The sequence below is a fragment of the Macaca nemestrina genome, chromosome 14 (genome assembly GCF_043159975.1).
Source record: "Macaca nemestrina isolate mMacNem1 chromosome 14, mMacNem.hap1, whole genome shotgun sequence".
Taxonomy (NCBI): Eukaryota; Metazoa; Chordata; class Mammalia; order Primates; family Cercopithecidae; genus Macaca; species Macaca nemestrina.
Genome location: NC_092138.1, coordinates 91,425,207 through 91,447,358, shown reverse-complemented (window position 1 = coordinate 91,447,358; position 22,152 = coordinate 91,425,207). Strand labels below are relative to the sequence as shown.

Sequence of the window (22,152 nt, the reverse complement as noted above, 5' to 3'; positions counted from 1 at the left end):
AGCTAGTAGTGAGAGAAATAAATGGTTTCTTTGTTTGGAATTATAATAAAAGTGGAATCCAACATGAAGGAGTGCAAATACTTCTTTAAAATTACAAGCTTTATATAAAACCACTCGTCAAGTGTCTATTTTCAACAGTGCTGTGATAAGGTTGCCCTCTGGTGGCCACTTACTACGTTTTTACAGTCCTATTTTCACCCCCTCTACTGTTTTTCTATTCCTTCTGTTTTAGATTGAAGTAGATTTTCAAAGTACTCTTTTTTTTTGTGGTAAAATATATTTGGATAAACATTTTGGAAAGCAATTTGATAGTAAGTATTAGAAATCTTAAAAATTCTTCTTTGATCCGGTAATTCTATTTCCAGGAATCTATTCTAAGGAAAGAATTCTAAATTCATAAGAAGCTTATGTTCAAAGATGCTCACCAAAGTGGTAGTTACAATTTTAAAAAGCTAGACACCCCAATTTCTCACAATAGGGTATGAAATAAATACTGTTATCTAGGCAGTGTGTTATTAAAAACACAGAAAACCAAATGTTGATCTTACATTGGGCAAGTTACTTAATCTGTTTCTTCACCTATAAATTTGATATAATAGCAGTAACTGCCTAGTGGGATGTTGTGAAGATTAAATGCAGTACATTAGTAGAGCCTTCATATAGTGTCTGACGCATCACAAGTAATCAGTAAATGGTAACTGTTATTACATTCTCGATAAAATGTTTTATTTTGTTTTTTTCTGAGACAGAGTTTCACTCTTGTTGTCCAGGCTGGAGTACAGTTGCTCTGTCACTTAGGCTGGAGTGCATGACACGATCTTGGCTCACTGCAACCTCCACCTCCTGGGTTCAAGTGATTCTCCTGCCTCAGCCTCCTGAGTAGCTGGGATTACAGGCGCCCACCATCATGCCCAGCTAATTTTTTTTGTATTTTTAGTAGAGACGGGGTTTTGCCATGTTGGGCAGGCTGGTCTCAAACTCCTGACCTCAGGTGATCCGCCTGCCTCAGCCTCCTAAAGTGGTGGGGTTACAGGTATGAGCCACTGTGCCTGGCTGATAAAATGTTTTAAAGAATGATGTATAGCAATATGAGAAAGTAAAAGAAGCAAGGTATAAAATGACATATGCCATATAATTAGACTAGTTAAAAAACAAAAGCCAAACCCCTGTAAATGACGAAAGATTACAAAGAGAAGTACTAAAAATCTGTGTGGTTTTTTTTCTTTCTTTCTTTTTTTGAGACTGAGTCTTGCTCTGTCACTCAGGCTAGAGTGCTTGGCTCACTGCAACCTCTGCCTCCCAGGTTCAAACGATTCTCCTGCTTCAGCCTCCCAAGTAGCTGGGATTACAGGCCCCCACCATCACATGCCTGGCTAATTTTTGTATTTTTAGTAGACATGGGGTTTCACCATGGTGGCCAGGCTGGTCTTGAACTCCTGACCTTAGGTGATTCACCCATCTCGGCCTCCCAAAGTCCTAGGATTACAGGCTTGAGCCACGGAGCCCAGCCTAAAAATCTTAATGAGAGATTTCCTAGGATTATTTTTTACCCCTTTCTACTCCTGTATTTTTCCAGATTTTCTTTATTAAGCATGTTTCCCTTAAAATGGAGGTGGGGGAATATTATTTTTAAAACTGGAACTTTATGTTCATATAATATACTTCCTTTGAAAATCCAGTGTACCTTTATGTATTCATAGTGTCCTATGATGAGTAACTTGACCTGAGTAGCTTGACTGAGTTGACTAATCTACTCCCCAGTGATACTTACTTCAGGGTATCATGCTTTCCTGGTTTTTGTGCTACCTAACCAGCTTTTCCTTCTTATTAGTTCTACTACATCTTCCTCAGTTCAACTACAAGCATTGGAGTGCCTCAGGGCTCAGAGCTTGTCACGTTTGTCTTTGCCATTTAAACTTTCTCCCTAAGTGGTCTCATTCAGTCCCCTGGATTTAATTTGTATTTGTTTGTTTGTTTGTTTTAGCTCATTTTCTCCCTTAACCCTGGATTTAATTTAAATGCCATCTATATATGTGCTTATTATCAGATTTACATTTCTCCCTTGATCTCCACACTCAAATATCCAACAGTCAAATATCCACTTGACATCTTCACTTGAATGTTTTAGTTGGCATTATAAACCTAACACATGCAAAACAACTTTTTTTCAACTTTATAAGTTAAGCCTGCTCTATCCATTTCACCAAGTTACTGAGTCCCAAAGCCTAGTAGTCATATTTGATTTTTCTCCTTTTTCTTACTGCAAATATCCAGCTTATCAGTATATTCCATCAGCCCTATCTTCAAAACATACTCTGAATCTGACCACTGCTCATGACTTTTATTACATCATCCTTGCCCAAGCCACTGTTATCCCTTTGAACTACTTTGGCGCAGTCTCATCTGGTCTTTCAACCTCCTCTCTTCTCTCCCTCTTACCTGATCCCCACCCCACCACAGTTAGTCTCCATATAACAACCAGAGCAATCTTTTTAAAATGTAAAACCAGATCATGTCATTTTCATGCTTAAACCCTCCAATGGGTTCTCATCCCTTTTGGAATAAACAAAATTCAAACATCTGTCCGTGGCCTATCTGGTTTTACATTTTCTGGGTCCTGCGTTTCTCTCTGACCTTATGCCCTATTACTCTCTCCCTTGTTAAGCTGGGCTCCATAGTGGCCTTCTTTCAGTTGGACAGGTTGAAGCTTGCCTTTTGTTCTATAAAGAGGGTAAGGCATTTCTTCCTACGACAAAGCACATTACTGTATTTCCGACAGGTTTATATATAAATGATGAAATGGTAAAATAAATAAAGGAATAAGGAAAGGTCTTTTTGCAGGTAACAATTTTTGCAGGTATGTTTTCAATGTTTTGTCCCTGAATTTGGCTGGAAAGGAGCCCTACCTTCCTTTCTTTGACTAGTTATTTTCTTGGTTATCTCTACAAAGATTTTTGAGATGCTTAGTCAAGGAGCATGAAAAAAATCATCTTCAGGAAACATTCCTTTTTCTTTTGATCCACCCTTTGGCCATCTTTCAGCAATGAGAATGTGAGAATGTGAGTTTTAGGGCAGTATTGTTATATTTTGGGGGTTCCAGGCAGAGCACAATGAACAATGTTAAACTTCAGCTTATTTTTATATATCATTTATCATAAAAGAAAGACCCTTAGATTTTAGATTTAAAGGAAACCTTAGATTTCATCTAGTTCAGCTTTTAAAATTTACAGATGAGGAAATTAAGACATAAAGAGAAAACATTTTGTCCTATGCAGTAGTCTTTCACCCTTTGAAATGCTCACATTATATTAAATCATTAGCCAAAGAATTATTATCCCATTTTACAGATTAGAAAAGTGAAAATCAGAGAAGCTATTTGCTTGAGGTAACATAGTTTGTGAGAAATTCAGCTGGAAATGGAACACAAATTTGACATTAAATCCCATACCATTTTTTAAATGCTATGTTGCCTCTCACAGAGGAGTTGTAAGCTATTAAAAAAGCAAATTCACATCATTAATTTCTACCGTATATAGGTTTTAAACGTTATGGTCTTTATTTTTATTGTAAAAATAAATAATTCTTAAATATATATAGGAAGTGTTTCAAATTGCTTGAGTTCTTGAAATATTTTACAATGTGTTTGTGATATATTTTACAGTGTGTTATTTTACAATAAGAAAAATCAAGATAACAAAAAATAAAAGTGATGCATGTATACTAGAGATAATTTGAAGACTAGAGGGGGAAAACACTGAAAGGGCTATTGCCTCTCACAACTGTTGTTAACACTTTGGTTATTTATGGCTGGTCTATCTTTATTAGTTTTCTTTCTCTATAGTTGTACTTAAGGTACATGCACCGTAAAGCAATGTAAACAGTGATGAATATTTAAGAATCAATGAATTTTATCCTTTTTTAAATTTATTTATTTTTCTTTTTTTCTTTTTTTTTTTTTTGAGACACAGTCTAGCTCTGTTGCCCAGGCTGGAGTGCAGTGGCCGGATCTCAGCTCACTGCAAGCCCCGCCTCCCGGGTTCACGCCATTCTCCTGCCTCAGCCTCCCGAGTAGCTGGGAGTACAGGCGCCCGCCACCTCGCCCGGCTAATTTTTTTTGTATTTTAGTAGAGACGGGGTTTCACCGTGTTAGCCAGGATGGTCTCGATCTCCTGAACTCATGATCTGCCCGTCTCGGCCTCCCAAAGTGCTGGGATTACAGGCTTGAGCCACCACGCCCGGCCTTATTTTTCTTCTGAGACAGGGTCTCTGTTTCCCAGGCTGGAGTGCAGTGGCATGATCATAGCTCACTACAGCCTCAACCTTCCAGACTCAAGCGATCCTCCCACCTCAGCCTCCCGAGTAGCTAGGACTACAGGCATGCACCACCACACCCAGCTAATTTTTGTATTTTTTGTAGAGACAAGGTTTTACCCTGTTGCCCGGGCTGGTCCCAAACTCCGGGGCTCAAGCGATCTACCTGTGTTGACCTCCCAAAGTGCTGGGATTACAGGTTTGAGCCACTGTGTTGGGCTACATTTTATACTTATACTTGCTTTCATTTTTACTTTTGAGATAGCATTGTTTACCACGTAAGGTTTTTTTTTACTCATTGATTTCTCATTGCAGGGTATGGCAAAAAACAAACAGAAATAAAAAATTCTTCTGGAAAAAATATTCTGGTATAAATGGCTTAAGAGAGTAGAATTATATTGTGGTAGTCACAGACATGTGGAGTCTTATTTAGAATAGTAAAAAGCCCCAAAATAATAAGCATGTAAGCCCAGTAGCACTGTAGGAGTAAAGTGCTACAAGTATGTGACTTATTTATATATATATATATATATATATATTTTTTTTTTTTTTTTTTTTTGAGAAGGAGTTTCACTCTGTTGCCCAGGCTGGAGTGCAATTGTGCAATCTCGGCTCATTGCAACCTCTGCTTTCCAGGTTCAAGTGATTCTCCTGTCTCATCCTTCTGAGTAGCTGGGATTACAGGCATGTACCACCACACCTGACTAATTTTGTATTTTTAATAGAGACAGGGTTTCACCATATTGGTCAGGCTGGTCTCGAACTCCTGACCTCAGGTAATCCGCCTGCCTCGGCCTCCTAAAGTGCTGGGATTACAGGCGTGAGCCACCAGGCCTGGCATATATATATATACCCTTTATATATATTTATATATATATATAAAGGGTCGCAACATGACCTTTTCTTATCACATCAGTTATACACAAAGGACTTATTATTGGACTGCATCTTACCTTGAACATGCAAATTTTATTACAGAACTGTTAGCTTTTTTTTTTTTTTTTCCAGGTATTTTTATATTAAAGCTTAGCACTTTATCAGAACTTTTTCTCTTAAAAATTCTTTGTATTGAACATTTTTAATAGGGGGAGAGTAGGTAGACAGATTTCACACATAATGCAGGTTTTGACGTGTCCAACCTGAGGAACAATTTAACTTTTAAAATTGTTGACTTGAGGTCAGAAGCTCGAGACCAGCCTGGCCAACATAGTGAAAACCCTGTCTCTACTAAAATACAAAAATTAGCCGGGCGTAGTGACACGCTCCTGTAATCCCAGGTGCTCGGGAAGTTGAGGCAGGAGAATCACTTGAACCTGAAGGCAGAGGTTGCAGTGAGCGGTGAGCAGAAATCATGCCACTGCACTCTAACCTGAGCCACAGAGCAAGCTACGTCTCAAAAAAAAAAAAAAAAAAAAAAAAAAATTGAGATTTTTAACATGTAGGTTGATGACATTTTCATTATTTTGTTTTTTTCAAGTTTTGCTTCAGTTGTGAGACCATTTTATTTCACAGCCTTATTCTCTATCCCTTTTTAAAAATATTTCTTTTTTTTTTTTTTTTTTTTTTGAGACGGAGTCTTGCTCTGTCGCCCAGGCTGGAGTGCAGTGGCCAGATCTCAGCTCACTGCAAGCTCCGCCTTTAAAAATATTTCTACTAGTAAGGAAAAGAAATCAAGACTTTATGAATAGTTTTAGCATTGAACTGTAGTTAGTTTACTTTGTAAAATGTCATTATCTTCCTAGATCTCTATGTTGAGTTTACTCACTAATTTCCATAGTAGTAGTTCTAAGTGTCCCTTTGAATCTTGGTGGCCCCATAAGGAAGGAATGTAAATTATGCTACACTTTCTCATTTCCTGTTTTCAAATGTTATGCTGCTTCCATGTCTGTAGAACATCCTTATTCATAGAGTGCCAAGGGAGTATTATTACAAAACCTAACTTTGCTGCTTTTTTTCTTTTTTTATTAATTGTTTTTATTTTTACTTTAAATTTTTAAATATATAAAGCTATGGAGAATAATATAGCAAATACTTATGCACTCACACCCAGAATTATTAATAATAAAGATTAACATTTTGACATTTTACTTCATATTTATACACATATGTATATAGTTACATGTTTGAAATAGAAAATTTCAAATAAAGTTGAGGTCCTCTTTTCCTCCCTAGTCCTGTCTTACCCCACTCCCTCCACAGAGACAAGTGGAGTATAAAATTCCCCTATACCCTGGCAATCCACATTTGAATTTTTACCTCATATTTATGTCCATCTGGTTAGTATCCATTTGCTTAGCGTGCTTAGTGTGGTTTTTAAATTTTAATAAGTATTCTCTTTCTGTATGTGTTATTCTCCAATTTGCTTTTCAGCCTACATTCTTTATAAGATTTAAGCTGGGTGGCTAATCTAATGGCTCACGCCTGTAATCCCAAAACTTTGGGAGGCTGATGGCAGGAGAAGCATTGGAGGCTGGGAGTTCAATATCAGCCTGGGCAACACAGTGAAATCCTGTTTCTACAAATAATTAAAAAATTAGCCGGGTGTAATGGCATGCTCCTATAGTCCCAGCCACTTGGGAGGCCCCATCTCTTTAAAAAAAAAAAAAAAAAAAAGATTTATGCATGTTCATGCATGTATGATTAGTTCACTTATGAAAATGCCACAGTTTCTTCTATTAATATGTATTTGGATTGTTTTTATTTTTTCCTTGGTGTATACTTGGCCTACTTTTGGTATATAATCAGATCAACCAGCAAGGGTTTCCTGAGCCACTAATCCTGTATCCCACCTTTTCCTAAGGAGTTTACAAACTAGTAGGGGACACAATTCAGAGGCATGGGCAGTATAGAAATCAGGTGGGGTAGAAATTAACTCTATCAACCCCTATTAGTTTTTCTTTTTCTTATGATCTTTTTGTTGCAGGCATGATTTTTGAAAGTTACTTGGCTTTCAAGGTAAATCTTTAACTTTTAAAATTAATTTACTTCTTTTAGGTGCTTGTTTAAACTGCCAGAATAGCAAAGGAAATCACTGTGAAGAGTGTAAAGAAGGATTTTATCAGAGTCCTGATGCCACTAAAGAATGTCTTCGCTGCCCTTGTTCAGCAGTGACATCTACAGGCAGCTGCTCTATAAGTAAGGCTTTTCTCTAACTCTTCATTTTAGAGGGGAAAAAAAAAAATCAGTGAATCAGTTATCAATAGGTATAAATTGCATTAATGAATAAAGTTCTGGATGCCATAGGTGAAAGGGAGTTAAAAAAACAGCAAAAGTTTTCCTTTCCAGGAATTTATAATCTAATTCAAATATATATATGTGAATGAGACTTAAAGTGTCTAAAAACCTGCACAATGAGTTAATACAGGAACTTCAAGACTGAGCAACTTTTGCTCACCTATTTCAAGGTAACATTTACTAATTAGTTCCTCCTAGATACCAAATAATGTTGACTAATTGCGTATATATGGCAATCTAATAAATATAGTTGAATCATTTAATACTGATGTATGTATTAGTTATCTATTGCTAAATAACCAATTACCTTAAAATTTAGTGACTTAAAACAATAAGCATTCATTATTTCACATATTTTCACTAGGACTTTCAAAGCAGCTTAGCTGGGTGGTGCTGGTTTGAATTCTTTCCTCCCTTCCTTTCTTTCTCCCTGTCTGTTTAAATAATAGCTTTCTTGAGCTATAATTCACATTTCATACAATTTAAGATGCAAAATTCAGTTTTTTTAGTACATAGTCTCAAAGTTGTGCAACCATGACCACAATCAATTTTAGAAATTTTCATCACCTCCCCCATCAAAAGGACCTAAAAAACAATCCTATAATCATTAGCAATTACTCCCTTTTTGTCTGGCCGTAGGCAACCACTAACCTGCTTTTTCTGGTCTATGGATTTGCCCATTCTGAACATTTCATATAAATGAAGTCATACAATGTATGGCCTTGTGTCTCTGGCTTTTTTCACTTAGCATAGTATTTTCAGTTAATTCATGTTATAACATGTCCAATACTTCATTCCTTTTTGTTACTAAATAATGTTTTATTGTGTTATACCCCATTTCATTTATCTGTTCTTCAATTGATAGACATTCGTGTTGTTTCCAATTTCTGGCTATTACAAATAATGCTGCTGTGAACATTTGTATACAGGTTTTTGTGTGTAAATAGATTTTCATTTATCTTCAGTATGTACCTAGGAGTGGAATTCCTGGGTCATATAGTAACTATGTTTATCCATTTGAGGAACTGTCAGGCTGTTTTCCAAAATGAGTACACCATTTTACATTCTCATTCTTACCAGCCCTGTATGTGGGTTCCAAATTTTCCACAGCTTCACCAACATTTACTATCTGCCTTTATATAATTATAGCCATTCTAGTAGATATGAAGTGATATTCCACTGTGATTTTAAGTTGCATGTTCCTGATGGCTAGTTATGTGCTTATTGGTCATTTATATATTTAGAGAAATGTCTGTTCAGATCCTTTGCCCATTTAAAGTTTGGATTACTTATCTTGTTATCATTGAGTTGAAATAATTCTTTATATGTTCTAGATACAAGTCCCTTAACAGATATATGATTTATAAATATTTTTTCTGTTTTGTAGTTTAATTTTTTGCTTGCTTTTTGGTGACCTTCCCAGCAAGGCCCAGTTCAAATGTTACCTGCTTCATAAAGACTTTTCTGTATCTCCCAGTAGGAAATTATCCTCTCCCTCAAACTCTCGTACTGCAGTGCAATATCATGCATTTATGTACAGAGGATGCACCAAGAGGGAATAATTACTTTACCTGAAGTGGGGGAATATCAGCAATGGCTTCAGGGAGGATGTGACATAAAAGCTGAGCCTTGTGATGGGAGTCTGCATTTAGCAGGTAGACAGGAGAAGGAAGGTCATTTCAGATAAAAAGATCAATAGGAACAATGGTACAGAAATCTTAAAACAGCCGATTTGATCAAGAAACTACTTAGGAATGGCAGAAACAAAGTATAAGACAGAAGGAGTGAAACATGAGGCAGGCACATTGAATGTCATGTTTGAGGTCCAGTTGGTCTGCCCATGACAGGCATGAAAGACTTTCACAAACCTTAATTTCAGTCCTTCAATCTATTTCATCAGGAATTCTTTAGATTAGTTATTGTTGCTATAGTTGTTGAAGTACAAAAATGCTGTAAAATATGGTACTGTTGTAAGCTATAACTTCATTGAGAACAAGGAGTATATATGCCTTTTCACTAATTATTTTTTTCCTGTATATTGTTGTTTGCATGGGTTATGAATAATTCAGCTGCCACCTTTTATTGCTAAAAGTAACCTAAGTATTTCTGGTTTAATTCCCTTATTTGAAATATGGAAAGCTGAGGCTCAGAGTTTAGTAACTTACTGGAGGTCACACTACCAACTAGGATTGTAAGTGGTAAGTTAGAATTCTTTATCAATTGCACACTCTGGGAATATACAAACCATTGAATTGTATGCTTTTAATGAATGTTACAGTATATAAATTATATCAAAAGCCATTTTAAAAAGTAAAAGTGAAAGATGAAAGGAATTTATTTTTCATAAGAGCATCAGAAATATGATTCATTGCCATAAGTTCTATGACCACTGTAAAGTATTCCTGCTATAATAACATTAGTCTGTGTTTAGATAACAGAGTGATCCTCTTAGTGTAATTATAATAGTAAATTCTAAGAAAAGATCTATCTAGCAGATTTAAAAGATGATTTGTTCATTATTATTATTATTATTATTATTATTTATTTATTTTTTTTTTTTTTGAGACGGAGTCTCACTCTGTCACCCAGGCTGGAGTGCAGTGGCGCGATCTCGGCTCACTGCAAGCTCCGCCTCCCGGGTTCACACCATTCTCCCGCCTCAGCCTCCGAGTAGCTGGGACTACAGGCGCCCGCCACCGCGCCCGGCTAGTTTTTTTTTGTATTTTTAGTAGAGACAGGGTTTCACCATGTTAGCCAGGATGGTCTCGATCTCCTGACCTCGTGATCCACCCGCCTCGGCCTCCCAAAGTGCTGGGATTACAGGCTTGAGCCACCGCGCCCGGCCCGATTTGTTCATTATTTAAAATTATTTATTAAATATAATGAAGAATCCAGAATTGAAATCCTATGAAGAATTAAAAAGAAGCAGATAGGTATGAGTTGTTATGTTCCTACTGCCTAAGGTGAAATTACTCAGTATATATATATTGAACACATGCTGTGTTTTAGGCACTGTGCTAAACATTAGCAATAAAGACAGAAAAATGTCAAGTAGCTCATAGTTTAATGGGAGAGACACACAAGTAATTAGGTAATTACAATTTCAAATGACATGTGTTACAGTTAAGCATAGACTAACCCTATCCCAAACTGAGGAAATCAAGGAAAACTTTTGTGCTTCTGAGAAGAAATAATATCTGAGTTAATTTCTACAGATTGAATTTGCTAACTGAACTAGAAATAGAGAGACAAGAGGATGTCCCATGCAGAGAAAGCAGTATGTACAAAATCTCAGAGAAAAGAAAGCAGGCAGTTTTTGGGAGTTCTCTTAAGCCATTTAATGTGCCTGAACCTTAGGGGGTGGTGGAGTGTGAAGTGAAGAGAGAAAAGTTGAGAGAAGTAGGCAGAGGTCAGATTATGAAAGGTACTAAAAATTCTATTACATTTTCACTTAATCCTGAAGGAGTCAGGGAGCCATTGAAGAGATTTCTCTAGAGAAGTAACATGTTCTTATTTACTTTGAAGTTCAAAGTGAATGTAGGGGTGCATTGTGATAAAAAGAACCATGAGGAAGTAGCTACAATAATTTAGGTGAGAAATGATGAAGGCTTAATCTAAGATCACTCCAGTGGGAATGAAAAGAGACATCTGTGGATTGGAAAGACTTTAATCAGGTACAATTGATATGAATTGATAACTGCTTAGAAGGGACACAGGGAGAAGGAGGATTGAGAGATGATTCTCAGTGTTTTGGCTTATGCAAGTGGGTAGATGTTGGTACCATTCACTGAGATATAGGGAACATTGGAGGAAGACAGGACTCAGGAAGGGAAGATACTGAGGACAGTGTTGTACATGTTAAGTTTGAGCTGTTTGTGGATCCAGGTGTACAGGAAGTTAGTATATAGTTTGGAATTTAGGACAGAGATATAGACTAGAGATACACATGTTGGAATTGTTGATGATGTCAGTGGATGAGTCCACCCATGGAAAATGAGCAGAGAAGAGAAAGAAACTAAGAGTAGAAGTCTGCAGAGTACCAACATTTAAGTTTGAGAGGGATGGAGGAAGTTTTTGTTAAAACAATATTTTATCCAATCTGTCATCTATAAAAAGAAGGGAATAACACAGTTATGAGAGTGCCAACTCATCATAATCAGTCAGACTTCTTTTGTAAGCCTATTTGTTTTGCTCTCTACCTGAATAGGTTCTCTGAATGGCCCCATCATTCCTACAATAAGCTGGAAAATTAGTAAATAGATTATAGATTCTTAGTTTAATTAATTAATAGAGATTATTATATGTCTCTAGAGAGGAGACAGTAGGGAAGGTTTATAAAACTTTTTTTTAAAATTAGAGACAGGGTCTCACTATGTTGCCCAGGCTGGTCTCAAACTCCTGGGCTCAAGCAGTCCTTCCACTTGGCCTCCAAAGTTCTGGGGTTATAAATCTTTCTAAGGACTAGTTGTTGTTTTGCATTTTTAATTGTAGCTTCCGACTGTACTAAACTATTCTGGCATTCTCTCTTTTAGAATCGAGTGAATTGGAACCTGAATGTGACCAGTGTAAAGATGGTTACATGGGCCCGAACTGCAATAAATGTGAAAATGGTTATTACAATTTTGACAGCATCTGTAGAAAGTGCCAATGTCACGGCCATGTGGACCCAGTTAAAACTCCAAAGATTTGTAAGCCTGAGAGTGGTGAGTGCATCAACTGCCTCCATAACACCACTGGGTTTTGGTGTGAGAACTGCCTAGAAGGTTATGTTCAAGACCTCGAGGGAAATTGCATCAAGAAAGGTAAAACTTCACCTAAGTGATTGTAAATTTAATATCTAAACCTAGCAGTGAAAATTTCAGCAGTGAAAAATGGAAGGCTTTGTAAAACCTTCCAACCCTACCAGAGGAGTTTTTGGAAATAGATTTTGATAGATATTTGCCTAAAGAGGTTTCTTTCCATTCCTGCTGCTCTTCTGACACTCCACAGTCAACTCCAGAAATTTGAGGACCAAGACAAAGTCGTTGCGAGAGTGAGACAAAATGTTCTCACATTTTTCTCTTCATCTATTTTTATTTTTATGTTAATAATTTAAGAATCCTATCATTTCTTTTATTCTTTGCTTCCTTTATTCTCATCACTTTGAGGGATCATCAAAGGTCTTTTGAAGTAGGGACATCTAATCTGGTTAGAAGTTCTAGCTGAGAAGCTGGAGTTCATTCTAGCATCTGTCCTAACTTTGGGCCTAAGTTTCCCCCACGTACAAAGGAGGAAATAATAATATTCCTTTTGATTTTTAAAAGCAAACTTATTCACATGGCAAAATATTTCTTACTGGAAAGCTCAGTAAAGATTAATTTTAAAAATTAATGATTATATGGCCGGGCGCGGTGGCTCAAGCCTGTAATCCCAGCACTTTGGGAGGCCGAGATGGGCGGATCACGAGGTCAGGAGATCGAGACCATCCTGGCGAACACGGTGAAACCCCGTCTCTACTAAAAAATACAAAAAACTAGCCGGGCGAGGCGGTGGGCGCCTGTAGTCCCAGCTACTCGGGAGGCTGAGGTAGGAGAATGGCGTAAACCCGGGGGGTGGAGCTTGCAGTGAGCTGAGATCCGGCCACTGCACTCTAGCCCGGGCGACAGAGCCAGACCCCGTCTCAAAAAAAAAAAAAAAAAAAAAAAAATTAATGATTATAAATTCAGGATAAGTTAGGGATATTGAGGGTTTAATAGGTCACAGAGAGATTGGACCTTGCTGTTCTACAAACCACTCTTTGATATTCTAACATTGTGAACACGAGGCTGATGAGCAGTTGGTCTGTGGCAAGTGCCTTCTTTCTGCCATTTTCTTGATATCTTGATACTGTTGTGATTAAGATAAAAAGATTCAGATTGAACCCTATTACTAGCTAGAGATCCCACTACTCAATTCTGTTACCTGCTTGGGAGGCACACTTTGTCCATACTTAACTGACAGGACTGATGGTTTTTCTTATTAGCTATTAAGTAATATGTACAAACTTTGCCTCTTTTTAGAATAAGTTGATATGGCTTTTGTGGTGAAGAATTATAATTATAATAGTAATAATTTTATTGAGTACCTGCTATATGCCAAGCATTAAATGTGATAATGCGTGTGGTACATTATTTCATTTAATCCTTCCCAAGAACTCTGCAAAGTTGATGTTATTCACATTCTACAGATAAGGAAATTGAGCTTTAAAAAAATTTATTATCTATAGCCACACACTTCTATTTGATTCCAAAGCCTTTAGTCCTTCCACCAAACTATGCTGCCATTAGACATACAAAGTATAGTACCTAAATTATAAAGTAGTTGTAATCTACACAAAGGAAGAATTCCTACACATGGAATTAAGGAAAGCTGTTTTCTCTCTTGGCTGACGTCAGCCTCGGACATTTAAAATTTGTTTTTCAGACATAACTTGAGGTACAGTTTTGCCTACACCTCCTTTGCAGATAATTATTTTACCTTTATGAAATGCCATCAGACTTGTTAGACTTATTTTTGTTCAAATGATTGCCATATACCCCTGTCACTTTTAACTATGTGATTTAGAACTCAGTAGTGACAAATTTACTGCCTTTGCAGGAATTTGTATGATTTTATCTAAGAGTAAGAATGGACAACTCCACTGGAATTTTCCCAATTTTTTTTTTTTTTTTTTGAGACAGAGTCTTGCTCTGCCACCCAGGCTGGAGTGCAGTGGCACAATCTCAGCTCACTGCAACCTCCGCCTCCCGGGTTCAAAAAATTCTCTGCCTCAGCCTCTTGAATAGCTGGGATTACAGGTGCCCGCCACCACGCCCAGCTAATTTTTGTATTTTCAGTAGAGACAGAGTTTCACCATCTTGGCCAGGCTGGTCTTGAACTCCTGAACTCGTGATCCATCCGCCTTGGCCTCCTAAAGTGCTGGGATTACAGGTGTGAGCCACCACACCCGACTCAAAGATTTTAATGTAGATATTATACATATTGGAAAACAGCCATAGATGTAATAATCTAGCTTTATAGACCCTGATTCTTACCCTTATCACTATATTTCTTTAAAAATTATTTTTAACTTGCATTATCTTAAAGCAGAATATCATGTCAACATCCTACATCAACATTCACTCCCATGTGCATTTCTTTTATTGTTTCTCAAAACTAGATAATTTTGTCTTTTACATTTCATTCTCTGTTTTTATTTTCAGAAGTTATTGTTCCAACACCTGAAGGTTCTACCATTTTGGTTTCCAATGCCTCTTTGACCACATCAGTGCCCACCCCTGTTATAAATAGTACTTTTACCCCTACAACCCTGCAGACTGTCTTTTCAGTAAGCACTTCTGAAAACAGCACTTCAGCTTTAGCTGATGTATCATGGACCCAGTTTAACATCATCATTTTGACAGTCATCATCATTGTTGTGGTGCTGCTAATGGGATTTGTGGGGGCTGTATATATGTACCGTGAGTACCAAAACCGGAAACTCAATGCCCCCTTTTGGACCATCGAGCTGAAAGAAGACAATATCAGTTTCAGCAGCTACCATGACAGCATTCCCAATGCAGATGTTTCGGGATTGTTGGAAGATGATGGCAATGAAGTGGCTCCCAATGGGCAACTGACCCTGACGACGCCCATACATAACTACAAAGCCTAAGGAGCTAGAAATATTCTCCTGAATTGTTAAACCACAGTGCTTATAAGCATCAGCCCCTGGGCCAGACAAAGCCTGGCTAGAGTTTGCTGAGAAAGCAAAGGCAAATAGTGCATCTGAAATTTTCAGGTACAAATTTGTAATGTGCTTAGCCTATCTATTGCTCTTAGTTTTCCCATGAAGATCTGAAGTGTTCATTGTCATTAGGACTTGAAGTAAAGTATATTTTTGTACTAAACCACGTGGGAGTATGGAAAGGCTAAACCCCATTGTACAGCCCAAAACCACTTTGACCTCCAGATAGACTCCTGGGGAAGTGTTCACCAAGCCAGTGGTAACAAGATGATGGATGTGGAGGGGAAAAGACTGCTGAAAGACTTCATCTCCATTCCTGAAACATTTTTTTAAAAACAGTGTCAGGGATTATATTCATTTTACTATACAAAAGGACATCATTGAGGAAAAGCTGGTTTCTAGGCTGTATCACAATAAATAATCTTGATAGTTTCTAGAAGAGGGATAGAAAAGTCCCAAGATCTTCAGAAGGGCTTGGTTTTTTCCTCCTAGGATTCTTGCTCAGTGATGAGATGAAAGCACAGGATAAGCTTCTAATGGAGGAAGGCAGCATTGGGGAGCAGGAGGCTGATGGTCCTCCTCAGGGTCTCAGTGTAAATGATCAATTGTCTAAAAGTAAGGAATATTCCTGCCTCTAGAGAAATAAGGTGTACATAGTTAATGTAGCATATCTGGTCAACATTGTATTTGTATCTATTTGTAAAAAAAAATCATGTCATATTTTATCATCTGGAATTTATTTGTACAGCAGTTAATGGTGTTGTAAAAAGAAAAATATGGGGATTGCTTAAAATACTGTAAAATAGATGGCAATATTGCTAGAGCTGGGACTCTGGTGAGCATCAGTCATTTTTAGTCCCTCTTGAGGACATTGCTGAAATTTATAAGAGGTCGAATGTTTCTAATCTTTCTTTCCTTTCTCAGTCTAAAAGTAGAATTACATGCTCTTTGACTTACTATGATTCAAGCAATAGATTTTGAAGTCAATAATCATTAAGCTGGGACATAGGATGCATTCTCCAAAAACATTAATCTAAGTAGACACTAGCTACCCTATATATTTTACATAGATTAATATAAAACATATCCTCATTAAAAAATGTTTTTCTTGAATGTAAAAGATAGTCTTCCAAAGGATAGAAATATTTTAGTTCCAAGAGAAAAGCCATCATATTACTTGGGATCTGTAGTTTTCATGCCTGTGAAATATTTATAATCTCTCCCTCACCCCAAATAAAAAATCTCCTAAATGTGAACATAGCCTGTCACTCATTTGCCATGAGGTATGTGCCATCTCTCTGCAGTGCTATAGTTCTCCCATCGTCTTCTTGTCTGGTTAGTGGGTAGCTTTGTAGATGGGTGTGTATAGTTAGTTCTTGCTTTTTGATGCAGTTTTTTCCTAGAGGCTAACTACTGTTGCTCTCATTTATTATGATATTGACATTTTGGGTTAAGCAAGGTGGGTGGGAAAGGTGGTCAGAAGTCAAATATAACTTATTAGGAGGAACAGTGAACTGTGAAGTGGTTAGAAAAAAAAAAAAAAACGTATTAGATTAGACCTAGGAAATCCAAGCTGACCCCTTTGCCTAACTTCCCTAGAGAAAAAACTAGAACTTGGTCATCCCTTTATAGGAGACCCCTAAGTTGCTCTCAGGGTTTGGAGATGATGTTCTGGAGGGAGTACAAGCAGATAATCTACTTCTGGTAATCTGAGGGTGCTTTGCATATTTGGCCATTGCTCAGAAGAATAGAGGTTACATTATATTACATTATATGAAAATTATTTAGTTTTTCTATAGCCCTTTGTAGTTTGCAAAGCACTTTTCCATATGTGTGTCCTCTCTTCCACACCATAGCCCCCTGAGGAAGTAATTGTTCTCCCCATTTTATAGATGAAAAGACTGAGGCACAGAGGAGCTAAATGTCTTGTTCACGGCTATACAATGTGTGTCATTATTAGGCTTGGAATCAGGGCTTCTAACTCTAAAGCACATGTTTTTTCAACTATATGCAGAAAATGCCTAGCCATGGACACAAGAAAGCTAGGAGGAAGAGTTCTACTTGTGGATGTTTTTTATTTTTTTTAAATATCAGGAGCAATCCAGGGCCATACAACCATGAAGCACTTAGCGAAATGAACACAGGAAGATTTACTATCTGAAGCTAGTGTTAGTGATTAGAAAACAAAACTGCCAGTTTTGTGCTTCATTAAGGTGAACTCATCTTTCACGCAGGGAGGGAAAACTTGCTTTCCCTAGCAGTTGCTGCATATGTGTGTACAGACTGCACAATTCTAGGAAATTATGCAAAATGGCATACCCGACTTTCTCCCAGTTATACCGCCCCCCACCCCCCAAAAAAGGTCAGGATTAAAGGTAGTGAGAAGTGAACATTTATTAAACAGAAGTTAAACCAATAGAGAAAGGAGGTTTGTTGGAATCTAAGAGGATTTTGACCATGTAGAAATTCCTTGAAACAGGCCTTAAAAAGTATTGAAAAATTGAATCACAAAGGAAGTTTACCTTTAAATATTTGTTAATGGCTCCTAGGTTATGGTTATAATTTTTCTCAATGGGAAAAAAAGTCTTAACATTTGTTTTAAATAATATCCTCTAATGTCTCCAGCTTTTTGCTTCTGGAAATAATTTGCTTTAAAATATAAACCAATCACAAAGTGATCTACCACTGAAATCAGTCTAGGAAACTAGTATGGGATGCACTGCACAATGTTCTTTCCTCTAAAGGCATGAGCCCCATAAACTGTGGCATCCAGCAGCAGGATGCCATCTGTCCTTCAGAAAGCCTAATATTGGGCCAGGTGCAGTGGCTCACGCCTGTGATCCCAGCACTTTGGTAGGCTGAGGCGGGTGGATCACGAGGTCAGGAGTTCGAGACCAGCCTGGTCAACATGGCGAAATCCTGTCTCTACTAAAAATACAAAAATTAGCTGGGTGTGGTGGTGCGTGCCTGTAGTCTCAGCTACTCGGGAGGCTGAGGCAGGAGAAGCACTTGAACCCGGGAGGCAGAAGTTACAGTGAGCCGAGACGGCGCCATTTCACTCCAGCCTGGGCGACAGAGCAAGACACCATCTCAAAAAAAAAAAAAAAAAGAAAAAGAAAGCCTAATATTGGGAGAATGTTTGTGTAAGGATTGGAAATGTGTTTATTTTTAAATAAGATAGCACTGATGTGAATCTTATTTGGAAATTACAGATACTGCCATTAAGCGATGCTTTTATCTTCATTAATGCCTATGCATTTCTGATGGTTAGGTGCCGTAGGTAGTGTTAAGTATGTCCTTGTCCTCCCTTACTCCCCTCTCACTCCCTCTACCCTCTGTCCCCCAGGGTTCTTTTATTAATGGAATTTCTGCAGTTACAGAGAAAAAAATGACACTTGAAAACTAAAGCTCATTTATATTAATACTAAGGTCCTGTGGGCCTAGTGCATTACTCTTCCCAGTGATACCTAGATTTTAAGAGTAGAGAACAGATGAAACATGGGATGAGAGGAGAGAGGTTTTTTAGACAACATTTGTAGACACCTCAAATTATATCACTATTCTCTAGCGCCAATATTCCCAGGTAAATTGACCATTAAAGCAATACTCACTGACCTACTAGTTTATTTTGGTCAGCTGAGTGCCATCAGGATCTTTAGCCCTTTAAGTGCTGTTTTGGGAGTAGAGAATCCTCTTGACAGCTTTGATTGGAACAGGGTTATTAGATCATTCACTTTTGTCCTACACTTTTAAGGACACTTGGTGAACGTAACACCACTTAAAATGAACATACCTGGTTCTTATATTTTGGGCTAGGTGGGTAGGAATTGAATTTCCACAGCTCAAGGCAAGGTCTCTGACAAAAAGTTCAGAGAAGTAAAAGGCAACCCAGCGTAACCTGTTACAGCAAGAAAAGCATTTCTGGCTTCATCCACAAAGAATCTTTGGTCTGTTATACTCTTCTTGATAGTAAGGAGTCTGGGAGCTTAAATGAATTTGGTGTGTGCGGGGGAGTAAGGGAAGGTTAGTGCATTTTTCTGTTTAACCCTGAGCCAGTGTCTATGCCAAAGGGAAAGGCAGGAAGAATACACTCATACATCTGAAGAAGTCAAATAATATCAAACGGACTAAAGGTTATGGATCATTAAAATGTCAGTGGTTGAATGATGTTTGCTCAAAGGCAATATGGGAATCTTTCTTGTTACTTATGCATATGCAATAACTGCAGCAGCAGCCCTAGAAAGTGAGCCCAGGGCTTCAGATCTAAGTCCAAAAGCTAAATGATTTAAAGTCAAGTTGTAATGCTAGGCATAAGCACTCTATAATACATTAAATTATAGCCCGAGCAATTAGGGAATGTTTCTGAAACATTAAACTTGTATTTATGTCACTAAAATTCTAACACAAACTTTAAAAACATGTCTCATACATATGCTGTACTAGGCTTCATCATGCATTTCTAAATTTGTGTATGATTTGAATATATGAAAGAATTTATACAAGAGTGTTATTTAAAATTATTAAAAATAAATGTATATAATTTGTACCTATTGTAGATTTGTTGTTTACTTTTTTTTGTGGTCAGAGTTGTTTGATATCTTCAAATACATGCCAAGGATCATTTATTTTCAGCCCACTTCATAAAAATCTTTGAACCCTTCATTTATTGGCCATGCATTTTGTTTAAGTTCATTTAAAGAATGTTTTCTACTTGGGGGAAAAAAAAAATCCATGAAGAAGATTCCTTCTCTTAGAGGAAAACAAAACAAAACCTGAGAAGAAAATATATTAACATACATTTTTGTTTGTGCTTTTGCCTGTTCCCTCTGAGATCCATTGGATTTTATAGAGAAAACTTGCTCACTTTGGATTTCTTTGTCACACATATGAAGAATTTCCTTTCTTTGGTAGAAATCTGAGGAGAAACCATATTCTACATATTTATTAGGTAACTTGTAATAAGAGTACATCTTTTTAATATTTTAAGCTACTCTTGAAGAACCTTTATTTTGACAAAGCTAGATGATGTTTAATGGGATGCCATCTGAGAAATTCCTTTATTTGAAAAAAAAAAAAAAGAAAAAACAAGTCAGGCACTTCTTTGTGCTGAGAGCTTTATAAACTTAAATTGTTTTGTTCAACTTCAGTTGGTTGACATTTAAATTTTTAAACTCTTATATTTTCTTTCTTTTCTAGCCACACAAGAAAACAGGTTTTATTACTTTATAACAACACCTTATGTTTATACATGTGGTTCTGTGATGTATATGAATTGGTTATTAAGGGAAAAGAATAAGCATGGCAGAAATCTAATCAAATTACATTTTGAAGAGAAAGTATATATATATACAAACAAGTAAAGACATTTGCAAGGTTGCATTATCAAAACTGGTTGTATTCATTTTCCATAGGCGTATAAGACACCTATGTTTTTTAAAGTTCCACATGCTCCATTATAATTAAGTCAGTAACTTCAAAGTAACAGTGTGCTTACTTATATTTTAAAAGTTAAGCTGAATTAAAAACAATGTTTTTCATGAGATTATAGCATTAGGAGTGTTAATTGACAGGCTGAAAATCAACATTCTATCTAAATCAATGTTAAAATTGTAGTTTTACCTATAAGTTAGTCTTTCAAGGCAATTTTATGAGGAATTATTGTAGTAATTGTACAGGCTTTCTAGTACTTCTGTGTACAAAATGAAAGCCATTAGACAATGTTAAATTCACAATGTGCTGCTTGTTTGTATTAATAATAAGTAGATTTTAAACCTTGTCTGTTGAATGGAACACTGCACTTCAAACAGTTGCAAAAGAAAACAGGCAAAATGTTTTCTTTGTATGTAATAAGAGTAGGTTTGGGTAATAAAAGAAGTGTTTGGGAGGAAATCTTCTTTTGTGGTTTCCTTTGTGTTGTCAGACAAACTGCTAAAATTGTCTATGTCAGTATTGGTTCTTTTAGTCTTTGACCCAAGAAAGGAAAAGTCTCAGCTCTTCCAATGTTAATTACTGTTCCAATTTAACCATGTTAAACTCATACAATTTCCTATATATGCCAGGTTATATGATGTCTTCCTCCCTTTGCCGGTACTGCTTCCCCTACCTATAATATCCTTGAGAATGCTCATTCATTCTTTGCAAACCTTTGATAAAGAAAAGTTGATCAATTCTTAAATTTGTACCTCCATTTTGCCTAATGAATACTTCTACTACTGCACATATTTTATTATAAATACTTGTTAGTTTGTGCCTTTCCCAGTGGACTCTGTATTCCTTGAAATCAGTAGCATTTATTCTTCTGCCTCTGGCATCTGGCATGTTGCTGGTACATTGTGGGTGCTCAGTAAGTGATGATTTATGTACAAAAGGTAGTTGACAATACAAGAGTTTGTATGTGAACTTATTTGTTGAAGTATGGCAAGAAAAATTCTATTCAGTGGATAGGATAATATTCCTTATTCAAGAGAGGTGTCAGTTTACATGGGCTTCAGAGGTTCTGAGAAACCCTTGAAATTTCATGCTGTTTTGTTTATTGATGCAATTGTGTTTCTTTTTTTCTGGAGAGAAGACCCATACTTTAATCATTGTCTCAAAAGGATCCATGATCTGCCTGGCGTGGTGGCTCACGCCTGTAATCCCAGCATTTTGGGAGGCCAAAGTGGGTGGATCACCTGAGGTGAGGAGTTCGAGACCAGCCTGGCCAACATGGTGAAACCCCATCTCTACTAAAATACAAAAATTAGCCGGGTGTGGTGGCAGGCGCCTGTGATCTCACTTACTCAGGGGGCTGAGGCAGGAGAATTGCTTGAACCTGGGAGGTGGAATTTGCAGTGAGCCGAGTTCGTGCCAGTGCACTCCAGCCT

At 37.1% G+C, this 22,152-nt stretch overlaps 1 protein-coding gene across 1 annotated transcript in view; it reads left to right on the top strand.

The window, feature by feature from the left end:
* The window catches only part of LOC105487140 (multiple EGF like domains 9), a 114,021-nt gene extending 95,613 nt beyond the window's left edge, over positions 1-18,408 (top strand). Inside the window, exons 4-6 of the mRNA XM_024794567.2 lie at positions 7,306-7,446; positions 12,078-12,347; positions 14,766-18,408. Of these exons, the coding sequence (XP_024650335.2) occupies positions 7,306-7,446; positions 12,078-12,347; positions 14,766-15,217 (863 nt within the window). The 3' untranslated portion in view covers positions 15,218-18,408. The remainder of the gene's footprint in view (positions 1-7,305; positions 7,447-12,077; positions 12,348-14,765) is intronic.
* The last annotated feature ends 3,744 nt before the right edge of the window (positions 18,409-22,152 follow it).